The sequence below is a fragment of the Vigna unguiculata genome, chromosome 7 (assembly GCF_037176805.1).
Source record: "Vigna unguiculata cultivar grain cowpea cultivar isolate G323 ecotype 2 chromosome 7, ASM3717680v1, whole genome shotgun sequence".
NCBI lineage: Eukaryota > Viridiplantae > Streptophyta > Magnoliopsida > Fabales > Fabaceae > Vigna > Vigna unguiculata.
The window spans coordinates 42,351,835-42,368,107 of NC_140798.1; the positions used below are offsets into that span (position 1 = coordinate 42,351,835).

At 25.2% G+C, this 16,273-nt stretch overlaps 1 protein-coding gene across 1 annotated transcript; it reads left to right on the forward strand.

The window, feature by feature from the left end:
• Positions 1–9,271: 9,271 nt before the first annotated feature.
• On the forward strand, positions 9,272–10,405 carry LOC114190544 (flt3 receptor-interacting lectin-like). Its single transcript, XM_028079477.1, has one exon. The coding sequence runs from the start codon at positions 9,304–9,306 to the stop codon at positions 10,195–10,197; it is 894 nt and encodes a 297-aa protein (XP_027935278.1). The 5' UTR covers positions 9,272–9,303; the 3' UTR covers positions 10,198–10,405.
• Positions 10,406–16,273: the final 5,868 nt, after the last annotated feature.

The window sequence follows — 16,273 nt, forward strand, 5'->3', positions numbered from 1 at the left end:
CAACAACACATATACGAAAAGTAAATTGAAATCAACACAATGATATTTGAGTGACGTTGAAATGTATTGCCACATGGCACTAATAATGTCACATGTGACAATAAGGACAAAAATCACATACTGACACGTGACACGCCGTTAACGTCATTAATAATTTATGTTTGAAAGGGACATAATTGAAATATTTTTTCAAAAATTAAAGGGACATAATTGAAATATTTTTTTAAAAATTAGGATGCAATTGACACTTTTATAAAAGTGGGTACCAGATTGACACACTTATAACAAAGTGGATACCATCGGAGTAATTAAACCTTAAATAAATTATTCATTCATATGTATTTCATAAAAAAATATTTTTTTTTGGTAAAGTTTAATCCACTATAAGTATTTTGATATGTTTTCAATCATGTCACTTTAAAAATTCTTATTTGATTTGTTCTATTCTAATCCACCAAATTCTTTTTCAAGTTCATGTTATAAAACCTTTATTACGCTTGAAGAAGAAGAAGAAATAATTAAGTTTTTATCATTTTGTTTAAGTGAGCATAATTCTCACTTAAATAAGGTGAAATAATTTTCACCAACTTAATTAATAATATTTATAAAAATATTACAACATTATATTCGTTAACAATACTAAAAAAATGGTTTAATTATATTTTAAATTTATAATAAATTTGAAAATTTTTAAATGAGTTCTTGATAAATTTATATGTTATAAGAGTCCTCAATAAATTTAAAATTTTTAATTAAATTTCAACTGTTAACTTATTTAATTATATGATTATTATCTTAGGATCAGTGCGCACTGGTTAAGAATAAATAATATATACTAAATCCTACAAAAGTACATATTTAAATGTGATATTAAATAAAATCTGATCTAATAACTACTAATACAATTTTATTTTAATTAAAAGACAAAAATGTCTATAAGTATTATACATGTGTGTTTAATATTTTATTGCCTACCAATAAAAATTAAAAAATAATTAAATAATAAAATAACTATATTTTAATATTACTAAAAATTAAATATAATTAAACATAAGAAAGTTTAAATTAACATAAAAATCAACAAAAAATAGTGTTAAACGTATAAAATTATAAAAAAAAAACAACTAAAATATCAATTTGAGTAAAGACTTTAAAAATTTTAAAATTTTTGTTTTGAAATTACAAAAAAAACTATTTTTATCTTTAAAAATCTATTATATAAATTTATAATATTTTAATTAATGTACTTAATTATTTTAATTTTTAATATAAAAATAATAATGTTAATACACATTAATTATTTTTTAATCTGTGTCCACAAGTTATTCGTTATCTTATCGTATTCTGTCACCACATGTTAATGACAAATGATTATGTGATAAGTTAAAGCCAATCAACCATGAAGGAGACGTTACATCGTCATTGATCCCACGAGACTGTTTCTCGACATATGTTTTACCAAGTGCAGATATGTGATTTTTTTATTTGCAATCATATTCATTACCTCTCAAAAATTGCTTGAAATGCCTTTTTTCCCATTCAACTGCCAACCGACATGTCCATCATGCATAATCTAGGTTTCTTAAACTTGTCCTACAATCATTTATCAGGTTCCCATTCCAACAAATTATTATTTTCTGACCTTTAACAATCGATCTATTGCCGGCAATCCTCATATCTGCGGAGGACCCCTGGCGAATAAATGTTCCATCAATGATGGGTACCTACCGGCATGAGCCATCTAAAAAATTAGAAATTTCAAAACGGGTAATCTGATTCAACTGGTCACAGGTTGGTTATTTATTGAATCAACATAACTAGATTTATTTATTAGTGATTCAAAAAAAATTCAAATCTAGTCCAGTTCATCGGATTGACAAATTAAACGAGTTAGTTCACAAACTCTAGGTAAATCGAGTCAAAAATCAATCCGTATTAAAATTTGTAAAAAAAATTTAATTCAACTCGATCCAAATCCGTAATGAACTGGATTGGCTTACGGGTTTACATTTCTAAAAAAACAAGGCTAAATTATTCATTTGGTCCCAATTTTCGTATATAAATTTGAATTTGGTCCCTCAATTTTTAAAAGTGTTAACTAGGTCCCTAATTTTGATAATTTGTTTCAATGAAGCCCCTTCCGTTAAAATGGCAGAAACGACATTAAGAGCACAGTGACGTGGAGATGTTAGACGGAACTGAACAGTGAAATGGTATATTAAATGTAATACATATGGAAATTTGAATGCTGTAATAAATAAATAATTTCGAAAAAAATGAAAAATGGTGTGCATTTAATATGTAATAAAACAGAATCAACGCCTGTGTTAACTAGCAAATTGGGGATTATTCTAGAGTTTACATTCGTGGCCGAAATTGGAGGAAGGAGAGGTTTGCAGAAGAATCGCGAGGGTGTGGGATCACATTGCTGGAAAGTTGGCGTTCGAACAACTGGAATCAGAGTGTTCTTAGTGGAATTGCGATCTCGGTGGAAGTAGAGGGTTGTCACTGAATTTGTGAATTTGGCTTAGGATCATATTGTGGATGAGAGTAATGAAGGGGTTGTGAAAATTAACGAAGTTGAGGTGGAACTGGTGGAGTATAATTCTTCTAGAGTGCTCAAAGCTGAAGAGGTTGAGATCTTGCAATTCGGAAAAAACTATAATCAAATTGATGAATCTGGTAGGAACGAAGATATCGGTGAAAAAAACAAGGACTTGTTGGAGGATGAGGATGATTGGGAGGAAATAGAAAGAACTGATTTGGAGAGGAGTTTTGGTGCTGTTGTTGTATTTGTCGGATCCAGGATCAACGATAATAGTCTCAGTAATGAAGTGAAGATGAAGCTTCATGGTTATTATCGAATTGTTACACAGAGTCCTTGCCACGAACCCCACACCATCTTTCTTTTTTTCGAAATTATTTATTTATTACAGCATTCAAAATTTGAACGTCGTTTCTGTCATTTGAACGGAAGGGGCTTCATTGAAACAAATTATCAAAATTAAGGACCTAATTAACACTTTTAAAAATTTAGGGACCAAATTCTATGAAAATCGGGACCAAATGAATAATTTAAAAAAAACAATGACAACGTTCATATGAAAGAAAAGTCGTTGTTTTACGCAGTTATTGCACTTGGCTTCATAACAGGGTTTTGGGTATTCTTCGGAACTCTGTTTTTGAAGAGGGATTGGAGACACGCTTACTTTCTTTATATGTGGATGGGATTGTGGATAAGATGTATGTAGCAATAATGGTAAGAGTAGCAAGGGTCGGATCGTGAGATGAACAACGATATACTTGTAAAATAATCTTCTAATTAGTCCAGAATTTGTGATAATTTCAGCCTTTTATTGGTTCATTTTCAAATTAAGCTTTATAATTCCACTGAACTCAATCAGGGATGTTCTTCCAGTCAATACAACTAAATATACTATTGAGTTTTCTTTGTTAGTAAGTTAAATCTATCTCAACCTAAAACTCAATAAATTTAGAAGAGACTGTATAAGAGGTACACCATAAGAAGGTATTGTTACTCTTAAGTGATATGATAACAGCTTGACATGTGGTAAAATTTTTATTTAAAAAATATATAAAAAATATATAAAAAATTCAAAAAAAAATCAGAAAATTGAGGAATGTGGCACGCTGTCTAACCAGACTTAATAGAAAAGACAAACTTGAGACATTTTAACAAAAAATGATAATAATTTGAGATTTTTAAAAATTCGATATTAAATTGATATTTTGACTCCAAAATGTGAACCAAATATATGATTGAACTCTTTAGGAATCAATCGAGTAATTTAAGTATTTAACATATATTGTCATGTTGGACACTATATAAACGACCTTGATAATTTGAAACTGTTTTTTTATTATACTTTCGTTTAAAACTCATGACAATTGTTATCTTATTTTAAAATTTTATTTATTTATTAAATATAATATTTTATTAATAATAGGTGTAAAAATACATTTTTTCCTATATAAGATACCATATAAGATACCAGATATTAAGGTTTTACTTTTGGTTATACTCTGGTCTTTTCTTACAGTAGTTCTTTTAACTTGTGCGAACAAAAGGGTAACTTATATTATAATAGTTTGTTAGTATATGATAAACATGACCAATAACCATCCAATACTATATTTCAATAAAAAAATTATACTATCACCATTTATACTATATCTCCAAATTATAGAGTATATATAAATGATTTCAAATATCAATGTCTATGTAAATTAAAGTACGTATAAAAGAATGTTACATTATCTAACTTTATATTAATATAATAAGGCTATTTTATCGATAATAAGGATTTTTATTGACATCTTCCTTGAAGAATTCAAAACCTATGTTTTTCTTTACTTGTAGACAAATTTGTTATAGTTATTATGAAAAAGGTCAAATTTTTAAAAAATTATATAAATAGGCAAATTATGCTGTTTCACCCTTTTTTAAAAGAGAAATCATGTACTTTTTTATATATTTTTTTATACTAACTAGTAATTAAGAAATCGTATAGGTACCACACTTTTTAATTAAAGTTGTGTTGGGATGGACGAGAAAAGAGAAAAACAAATGAATAATTTTGATGCAAGTGATTGTGAAAAAAATTGTAGAATTCAAATTTTTGCTGTGTACATATTTCTTTTCTTTTCTTTTCTTTTTAAATATACTTGTAAGAATTTGAAAATACAATAAATTGGTCTAATAAAAACGATTAAACAATGCATATAAATTTTCTATTCTTTTCTTATTCCCTTATCTCATGCATATTATAGACGAATTATATACAAATTGAAACTTATGCATTCTCATGAAGGGTTAACATTATTATTGAAATTTTTTTGAAGTTTAAAAACATATAGAAGCCATCTTATTTAAACGAATTTCAAAATTTTCACAAGATTATATTTATATTTTGTAATCATTAATTGCCTCGTTTACAGGTGTATTTGTAATGTTTCTAAAACTTAAAGAAGTACGTGCATTATATATATATATATATATATATATATATATATATATATAAAATTTATTTTTTAAATAAAAGAAATATGTTTGCATTTTTTTTAATAGGGTGTCAGTATAATTTATTCTAGTTTCAATATATATTTGTTCACTATCATAACTACTAGAAATTCTTATATTACATGGGATTTTTCTTGCAAATTTGTTAAAAAAATTTGCAGGAAAAGATTTTTTTCTGCCATTTTTTCTAAGAATTTTAATTGGCAGGTAATTCCTTCGTGGATAATCATTTCCTACAAAATTATAAAATTTGCAAGTATTTCCTACAAAATTTGTTGTGAAAAGTGTTTTATACAAAATATTTTACAAGAATATTGGTAGCAATTTCTTGCAAATTTTTTTTTTTCTCAACAAAATTTGTAAGTATTTCCTACAAAAAAAATTTCAAAACAAAATTGGTAAGAAATATGAATTTTTTTAGTAGTAGAGAAAACTAAAAATTCTTGAAGAAGACAACTCTTAATTATATGCAAAAACTAAAAAGATAGAAGGACCTAATTCTTTTATATGCAAACTTATTTTTATAATTTATTTTAATGAGAGTATAAAATAAGCTACTTAGTAGTTTCTATATTACTTTCAAAATCATTTTTGTAAACTAAAAAATAAATAAACCTCACATTTTAACACAATATATATACTCCACATATCTAACTAAAAAATAAATAAACCTCACATCTTAACACAATATATATACTCCACATCACACATTAATCCTCACGACATGCATTCGTTATAATTTATTTTTTTCAAAATGACTGAATCAATTTAAAGAGTACAATCAATTCTTACTATATGTACTATTTTTCTTTAATAATGTCTTACCTCAATTAAAAGTGACAATATAAAAATATTTGACAATTCATTATCTCTCATTTTAATCGACCAGATTTCAAATTTATTCAACCCTTTCGATCATTTTTTTAATAATCAAGCGGTTGTTCCTAAAATCAAAGTTTAATTAAACTATAACATATATTTTAAATATCTGAATATATATATATATATATATTTATTTATTTATTTATTTATTTATTTATTTATTTATTTATTTATTTATTTATCCAATAGACTCGATCAAGTTCAAAATAAAGAGTATACATTTATGGTAGAAAAAAAAAATTAACACCATTTAACAATTTTATAAGACGTAATTTTAATAAAAGATAACTTTTTGTATTTATAAAAAAGAAAAAACATAACAAAAGTGATGTCAAAAAAAAAAAAGGAAAAAAAGCATGAGATCAAAAGTAACATTATTCTTGTATTAAATACTGACGCTGCTCGAAGGTTGTGTTTATGGTTACGTGGCCTTGTGGTGTAGAAGAAAGTAGAACATTTGGGAAGAAAAAACTACTCCCTATTGCTGTGGTCCGCAAAGCTCTTACAACCCTAACTGCTTAGGAGACTTTCCGTAATAATTTTCCTTCCTGTTTGAAATATTAATTAAACATTCCTTGTGTAAAAAAATTATTGTAAATAAAAATATAATATTATTAAAGATTTAATGTCAAAATATAATTTTATACCAAAATACTAAATAACAGTTGATGAAATATTAAATAATTATTGAAAATAATAAAAAAGTTATAGAAATTTCATAGTTACTAAAATATTTATTAATTTTACAAATGTTTAATAAATTTGATCAATGTTGAATAAGTTAAATCATTAAAAGAGAATAAGAATAAAAAAAAATTAAATAAAACCAAACTCATGATAAAAATGAATAAATAAGTTTAGTTGTTATCCAATAACTATGTAACTTGAAATTAGGAGTTAAACATTTTTTAATAAAAAATGAAAAATAAATTAAAATATTAAAAAGAAAGAGAAATAATTAAATGTGTGTTTATAAATTATATAATTCAATAATATTGAGATTTGTGTTTTTTGAAAGGCAATACATTATATAAACATAACTAAAAAGAATGTATAGTGAAGTTTGTGGGTGATAGAAAAAATACCTTAAAAATGTTAATAAACTTTATAGATATTATATTAGTTGAATACCATAGAAAAAATTAAAAAATTATACAAAAGAAAGAAAAACAAATAAACAATTTTTTTAAAAAAATAAATGAAACTAAAGATTATAAAGATGTTTATAAAATTATATTTATAAAATTATCTAATAAATTATAAGTGTTTTAATAATTTATTAGAGAAAAAATAAATATTATATTCACACTCAATTCAGTAATAATAAATATAAAAAATTTCTATCAAAATTAGAATGCGTCGTTAAAACTTAGGTGATATTGTTTTATGTGACGAGAGAAAATTTGGAGTGAGATTTTTTTTTATAATATAAAGGGTGTTTTGTTAAACTTATAAGGATTGTATTTTAGATTATGTGAAACAAGATTAATAAATATATCAATCTCACACAGTGCATAATTAATTTGCTTTTAAATAAACATATTAATATAAATATAATAACATGTTATAAAATTATTATCTATTAAATAAAAATATTATTCATACAGAGTTATTAAATAAATTATAAGTATTAAAAGAGTATAGGAGGAGAAATCAACAAAAAAAAAATAGTATGAAATAAAACTGAAACTAGAGAGTTAACTGTGTACGTCAAGTTCATCAGAACCTAACTTTGTACAATTTGTAGTAAATTGCAATTAATTGTAAGTCAAGCTATATCCTACCTGTCAATGCCACGTATTTATTTTAATAACAATATTACAACTATTTTCTAAATTACTATTAAATGAATTAGAGTCAAGAATTTATTTTGATTGAAAAATAAAACAAAAAGAAAGATATATGTTGTGTAATATAATTAATTTTAATTTTAAAAGTAATTTATTTTCTAGTCATATCACACATACATAAAACATTAAAAACAAAATGTCATTATATTCTTCAAAGAATAAGAATTATTAATTTTTTTAAATATAATTATATTTACAAAAATAAAAATGGCTAAATTATAACAATATTTTTGTTATTATTATAATTTTAAAATAAAATAAAATAATATCTATAATTTTATTGTGAGTGGTTTTTATTTATTTTGTATGTATTATTTAGAAAATGGTTAAATTTAAAAAATTAATTAAAGAAATGTTTAATTTAAACCAATTTTCACTTAAAGGATAATAGTGATAAAATAATTATTTTAATTTAAAAAAATAAAAGATTAAATTAAAAGATAGATGTGAACAGAAAAATTGGAATCTTTATATGCATAAGTGTAGACTATTATTTCTAGAACTTTTATTAGTGTAACATCTTCGCTAATTATTATTTTTTTACTTTAAAGATTATATTGTTTTAAACATAGTAAAAATTAGGAAATATTAGATCAAGCAGAAAAACTATACAAATATATGAAAGAGAAACTCATCATATTTTTTAACGCATAGGAATTATTAAAAAATTGATAAAAGTTATATTTACAAAAATAAAAATAATATGTTTATGTGTTCAACTTTTTTTTAATAATAAAAAATAATAAAATTATTATTAGTGATATTATTATAATTATAAAAATAAATAAAATAAAATTTATCATTTTATTGTAAGTAGTTTTTATTTGTTGTGTTTGTACTTATTTTAAAAAAAATTGTTTAAAAAATTTGTCAATAAAAAAAAACATTAAATTTTTAAGCAAACTTTCACTTATAAGTATAGATAATTATTTTTAGAATAATTATTGACAAAATGATTATTTTAATTTAAAAACAGAATATTAAAATAATTAAATTGAAAGACAAATGTGAACATAAAAATAAAAATCTTTATATATATAAATATAGATAATTGTCTCTTGAACTTGTATTTGTATAACATCGTGTTAATTTTTATTTATTTTTTTACGTTAAAGATTATATTGTTTTAGACACAGTAAAAATTTGGAAATATTAAATCAAGCAGAAAAACTATACAAATATGAAATAATTGTTAATTTTGTTGTAATCATATTTGATCTATAATAATCATTTAAACCACTATAAAATTGGTTAGTAAATTAGTACTAAATCAGTAATGGTCAACTTGGAATAGAATGAATAAGTTGGAATATAATTTATAATCACGAGATTAGATAATAAAGAAATTAATTATGACTACTGGATAGAACGGCTACATTGCCATTACACAATTAATTATCCTTTATATCAAATGACACTTGGCATGGATCCTCAATTAATTTACTCACTATAAATGGGAAAGGTGTTTTGCATGGACTCTTCATCAAGATTCCAACTTCATAGCAGCACCCAAATCAATTCAACACCACCATGGCCATCTCTACCACAAATTATTCAGTCCTAATTCCTATGTTTGTCTTTGTGACAACGTTGTTCATGTTCCCCAGTAAGGTGAAGTCAGCACAGTCATTATCTTTTAGCTTCAGCAGGTTTGGTTCCGACCAAAAGGATCTTATCTTCCAAGGTGATGCCATTTCTACAAACAATGTCTTACAACTCACTAAGCTAGACAGTGCAGGAAACCCTGTGAGTGGTAGTGTGGGAAGAGTGTTATACTCTGCACCAGTGCCCATTTGGGAAAACTCTGCGGTAGTGTATAGCTTTGAATCTTCTTTCACCTATGAAATCTCAACACCTTACACATCTCCTCCGGCCGATGGCTTGACCTTCTTCATTGCACCATATGACACTGTCATCCCTCCAAATTCTGGTGGCAGACTCCTTGGACTCTTTACCGATTCAAACGCTTTCAGAAACTCCTCCATCTCTAAAAACCAAACCACTGTTGATTTCAAAGCTGAATCGAACAAAGTTGTTGCTGTTGAAATGGACACCTACTCTAATGACAATGTTGGTGATCCATCATACAAACACATTGGAATCGATGTGAACTCTATTAGGTCGAAGACAACTGCGCGGTGGGACTGGCAAAATGGGAAAACAGCCACTGCACACATCAGCTATAACTCTGCCTCTAAAAGATTGACTGTTGCTACTTTTTATCCTGGGAGTAGTGCTGTCACGCTCTCCTATGATCTTGAGTTACATACAGTGCTTTCTAAATGGGCTCGAGTAGGGTTCTCCGCTTCAACTGGAGAACAAAAACAAAGAAATACCATTCTTTCATGGTCTTTCACTTCAAGCTTGAAGAACAACGAGGTGAAGGAGGAGAAACAAGACATCCTTATTACAACTGTTGTGTGATCATATGCGTGATCAATGATGTTCTATCTTATATGCATGTAATATATATATATATATACAAGTGATGAGTCAATAATGACAAGTACGGTGTAGTACTTGTATGTTGTTTATGTATGAGTCAGTGTTTCTTGTTTATTATGTACGCATATAAAAGTAAAGAATATTAATAAAATCCTATATATATATATATATATATGAGTTTGTTTTAGTTTGCTATGAACTCCATAAACATGCTTAGGAAATAGTTACCTCTTTAAAGCAAAATATTGGAATGTAAAAGTGTTAATATGAAGTGTTATGTGTTAGAATATCAAGCATAGCTTGCTAGAGTGAAAATGACTATGATGTAGTCACCATTATGGATGAAAAATAGAAAAATGATTTTTTAACAATTAAATTTTGACAATTTTCTTTTATATTATGAGGTGGCCTCTTTTAAATGGCAACTCATTTTTTTCATTTACTCATTTCTCTATATTTCAAAACTACTTCAAAGATGACACATCATGTAATAAGATAAAGTTGTCAAAATTTAGTAGTTAAAATATCATTATCCTAAAAAATATGGATTTTCAAAACATGAATACTCATATAAGTGTTCAAAGTGTAGATACCTCAAATTTCTTTTCGTTTTTTGCGTGACTTCACACTCATACAAGTTTTTATGTTTCTATAATAGGTTTTCTTTTTTTTTGACTTGTAAAGCCTTTTCTTCTTTTTTTTTTTTTCTTAAAAGGAGACTACAATTGTGAATGAAGGCATATGTTTATTCTTGTAGAAAGAATCTCGTCGATCGGGACTAATCACGATTTTGGAAATTTTCCAAATTTTCTATAATTTACTTCAAATTAGAGGGTAATTACTTTGTTTACAACAATTATTAGAAAAAAAAAAAAAAAACAGAACAAAAAAACTCTAACTTTCACTCCTCAAATTTTCGCTGAAAGTACTCAATCCCAGAATTTCGGTTGAACCAATGTTCAAATTCTCAATTCATTTTGATCAATCTCTAATCCTAACTCAATTCGCTAAATCTCTAATATTTAAGTGAAGTTCATTCTGTATTGGTCAAATCCTTTAAGTGATCCCTAGATGAAAAAAAAAAGAATCATATCTTGAGTGGGAGAGTACAAGTGAAAATTTCCTTTCATAAATTATTGATTGTGATGATTTTAAAAAATTTCAATTATGTTTTTCAAGTTTTGTAGGTGTTGTTGCATTTTGCCGGTGCAAAAGAACTTACTTATTTCCACTTTAACTCATAAATCAAGTCATGAACATATAACCTACGGATGTGATATTGACAAATTTTTTCTTGACAAAGTTTAACAAAATTTGTTTTTCAACACACACCAAATCTTTATCTTCTCTTTCTAAATCACATCAAACATGTATTTCATCTACTTAGATGTTGTCACATGTTCATTATTAAAAGTTTGTCAACAAAACTATATTAAAAAAATATTTTCCATAACTTTAAGCATGTTCAAATACTAAAATACTCAAACATTCATCAAATTTTCTACATTTAAATAACTGTTAAAGATTCAACGTCTAACTAAAGATCAGTGTAAACATTAATAATCAATAGTATCTTCTCATCATCACTTACACTAACAATTTAAAGAAATAAGACTAATTTTATGAGATTTAGAAAAGAGGATGGGAAAGGTTATAAATTTAACTCCTCACTAACAAAAACTAATAACTAATAATTACCGATAAAAAAAAACAACACAACTAAGTGAGATTTTTATCTAGTGTTTCATATATCCCATAATTATGAAATTTAGGTATGAAAGTTGATGGACCATAATGATTAGTCATGTATTTTGTTAGAGATATTACATATCTCTTGATTTTATCTCTATTGATGGAGATATACTATATTTTATTGAAATTTATTAATATCAATATGTATAAGCCATGAGAAAAAAATATGTACAAGAGGTGTTTGATGAAAAATAACTCAGAGAACTTTCTTACTTTTTCGACAAATTTAAGAAACTTGAATTTGAGAAATTTAAGAAATTCGACAAATTTGAGAACCTGGAAAAATTCGAGAACCTTGAGAAAAAATTGGAGAAATTTGAGAACCTTGAGAAGTCGAAAACCTTGAGAATTTGAAAGCCTTTGAAGAGTCGAGAACCTTGAGAATTCGAGAACCTTTGGAATTCGAGAATCTCGAGAAGTCTAGAACCTAGAGAAGTCGAGAACCTGGAAAAAGTGATAAGAAGTTGGAGAAAGTCACGAGAATATGGAGAAAGTCAACAAGAACATGCAAAAGGCGATGAACAAGAAGAACCAAAAGATGAAGTAGGATTCGCCATGACAGAAAATAAACAAGAAAGGAGTAAATGCAAAAGGTGTTATTTTTTATCTGATACCATATTAGATATGTATAAGCCATGAAAAAGAAAAATATGTACAAGAGCTGTTTGATGAAAAGTAACTCAGAAAACTTTCTTACTTCTTCATATTGATCTATTAGAAACTTGTTCAATATATAAAGTACAATATCTCATCATATAAAGTCCACCAATAGAGTTAAAATCAGGAAATATATAATATCTCTAACATATTTATTTACCTCTCAAAGTGACATACATGGATTGTTAATACTTTCTCATTTTGTTCATAAGAAAATTCTAATGACAATTTTAATTTAAAGTAATTTCTAATCTTTACATTAAATTTCGAAGAAAAAAAACTAACTTCAAGAAACTTGGATATCATAACAGTTAAAATGTAAATTTCTAAAATTTAAATAATACAATCAAGATTGAAGCTATCAATATCGTATACCAATATGTTCAAGAAAAAAAATCAATATAAATTTAAATAAATATTATTTATGGTGGTTTTTTTAAAGGAGTTAGTTAAAGAGATTATAAATATATGAATTGAATTTAACTCATAAAATATTCACATCACTCTTAAGCCAAAACTTCATCACATCTAATTTATGAGTCTTTTTCCTTTTCTTATATGGAATTTAACTTTATCATTTCTATTTTATACAAGAATTATATTCACACTTAAATTATTTTCAACAATTTAACATAAATTTAAAAGCTTTTTAATTTATTTCATGCAAATGTAATTAACCTTGAAACTATTCTCACTTAAAAGAAATTATACAACCTAAATCTAGAATCATTCTAACATTTTCCATAACAAATACATTAAAACTTAAAATTATTCCCTTAGCTTTCACTGAAAAGGAAGTATGCAACCTAAATTTACCATATATAATATTCCTTCTACTAAAGCCTGACGCTCATAACTGATACAACATACTAATGGCATACATAATATTGATGTTAATATCAAATTACATTATATGTATAACTGTAATACATAACGTATTATATTTTTTTTATTGCATATAAACTCAACATTAATGGAATAACTATGAAGAGAAAGAACCTGTAGAGTGCAAACCACGACGATGATGAATGATACAAAGAGTCTCACAGTGGTGGACTCATTGGATCTCAACATTTTCCAACAATGGCAGGGCAACAAAAAACAATAGGAGTTTCATTTATATATATTTTCAGTATAACATATTTGTACGTAAACATCTAATAAAATTAATTATTTTATTACTTCATTAAATTTATTAATACAATAAATTATAGGAAAAAAGTTTTTTAACACTATTTAACAATTTTTATAAGAATAAAATAATCTTAATAAAAATTAATTTTTATACTTTTAGAAAAAGAGAAGATAAATAATAATGAAAAATAATCTCAAATGGTGCCAAAAACCAGTATAATAAATTATAATAGTAACATAAGTTTAACTAAATATATATGTAACGAATTTTACATAAATTAAATTCAAAAAACAATAACGACAATTTCAACATGGATTACCTACAAGCCCAAATACCAATAGCTGCCCCTACTAAAGCCCATGACGGTGGAAAAAAGAAGAGCAAGTTGAGTTGACATTTTATGCATAGAAAAAACATGTGTTGAATATAAGGAAAGTAATTTTTTTATAAATTGTACCTAACTCTGCGAGAAATATGTATTAAATGTAAAAAGGTAATTTATTTTTTAAATTATTAATTAATTTTACATTTTATAAAATTGGAAGGATTTTAACAAATTTTAATTCTAAAGAATATTTTTAGATAAATTGGTTTAGATTTAAACTGATTTCAAAATTAGTATCAAATCAATTTATAAAACATTCAAAATTTTTTATTTTATAAAAAATAATCTGAAATTTGAATATCATCCCATAATTTAGATTTATTATCTACAAAAATTAAAAATAAATTATAAAAATATAAATATAAATTTAATTTCAATCCAATTATTTAGATTAAATTGATTAGATTTTGGATTAGAATTTTTAAAATTGAATTCATTTCCTGCTCATAAGATTGAGGAAATGCGTCAAATATTGTATCTAACTCTACAAAAATAATAAATACTAAATATGAAAAATTGATTTATTTTTTATTATTAACTAATTACATATTTTATGAAGTATAAAAGACTTCAATGACTTTTCATTCTAAAAAATATTCTTAAGAAATATGTAGTAATTTTACATTATTTTATATTAAAACTGATTTTTAAGAAATATAAATTTTTAAATCAGGTATGAGACTAATTTGTAAACAATCAAACTATTTTACTTTTAAAATGAGAGGTTGGATTTAAAATATAATATAATTATTTATATTTAGATCTACAAAATATCAAATTATTTCTTTTAGAAAATATATGAATTTATATATAATTCTAATACAATTATTTGAATTTAGACTGAATTTCCGATCCAAACCCACCCTAAAAAATATCAGAGAAAATGGCAGTGGAATATTGAAGCATAGAGAGTGGACTATAAGCTTTGCAATTTTCATAAGAAAGTGGGAATGTAAAGCATGACTGTATTGGATTCAATTGGCACAGTGAAATTGAATATACAACTCAAAGGTCAAAACTTTCCTTGCATTTAATTATAATTATGGTGCTTACAAAAACTTCTACTCTTTGTTACCTTGCTTGTAGGGTAGGGAAAAACTACTTTGTATTCAACTTCCTTTTTAAAAAATAAGAGATTCCTACTTTCAAATCTCACTCAATTTGAATCTAACTCTATAATGCCTTTAGTATTTATATTTAAAATATTAGTATAATTTAAAATTTTTGAGTATTTTTGTTGTATTTTGTGATAAAAGTTCATATTATTTTGTTTTGTTGTGAGTTGCTTATATAAGAAATTTTACACTTACTAAAAGATCTTATCATGTAATAAGTGTATAATCTACGTAGAACCTCGAAGCAATTCATATATTTTAATATCATTTTTGAAATTTTTTTACTGAAATGGATCAGAGAAATTGACCACATTTAAGGTATAAACTGCTTATATAAAAATTTTGACACCACTTTTAACATAAAACTTTAAGATTTAATGTTTGTGAATTTTATTTTTCTTATATATATTCAACTTTTTCATTTTTAATTAATATGAGACTTTCCACTAATTCTTGAATTTCTAATATTTATCTAGAATCTAATATTTATTTAATGATTGTTATTTTCTTGTTATTTGTTATGAAAATGGTTTTGATTTGTTCAGTTTTTTTATTGAGTCTCCATCTTATCGTTAACAATTTATGGCTGGAGAAGTTTATTTAGTGGAGACTTAATCTCTAATACATGAATACCTGTATATAAGTTAATGTTAATAGAGAAACTTTTTTGTCTTACTTTTTGTATCTCAGTCTCTTCTTTTTCAGGTATTGTGATAAGAAGACAAAAGAATAGTGGGGTGAATGCATTTTTAAGAGTAGGCACAATCACAGGAACAATAATAATATTATAGATGTAAGGCAATTGTGGATTGAAGCTTGCAAAGTGACATGCTTTTCTTCACACAAGTCTTCATCTAACTTCTAACTTCAATTACATTTGTCCTGATGAGTAGACCTTGAGTTGGTGCCTCATTGGCATTGCTGTAAAACAATTCTTAATTTAAAGTCATGGATTACCATGAATTTCAATATCGCCATTTATCTTTTTAACTTCCATACATGCTTAATATT

Excerpts from the sequence above, each read along its gene's own strand:
- LOC114190544 (XM_028079477.1), top strand. The coding sequence starts at position 9,304 with ATGGCCATCTCTACCACAAATTATTCAGTCCTAATTCCTATGTTTGTC.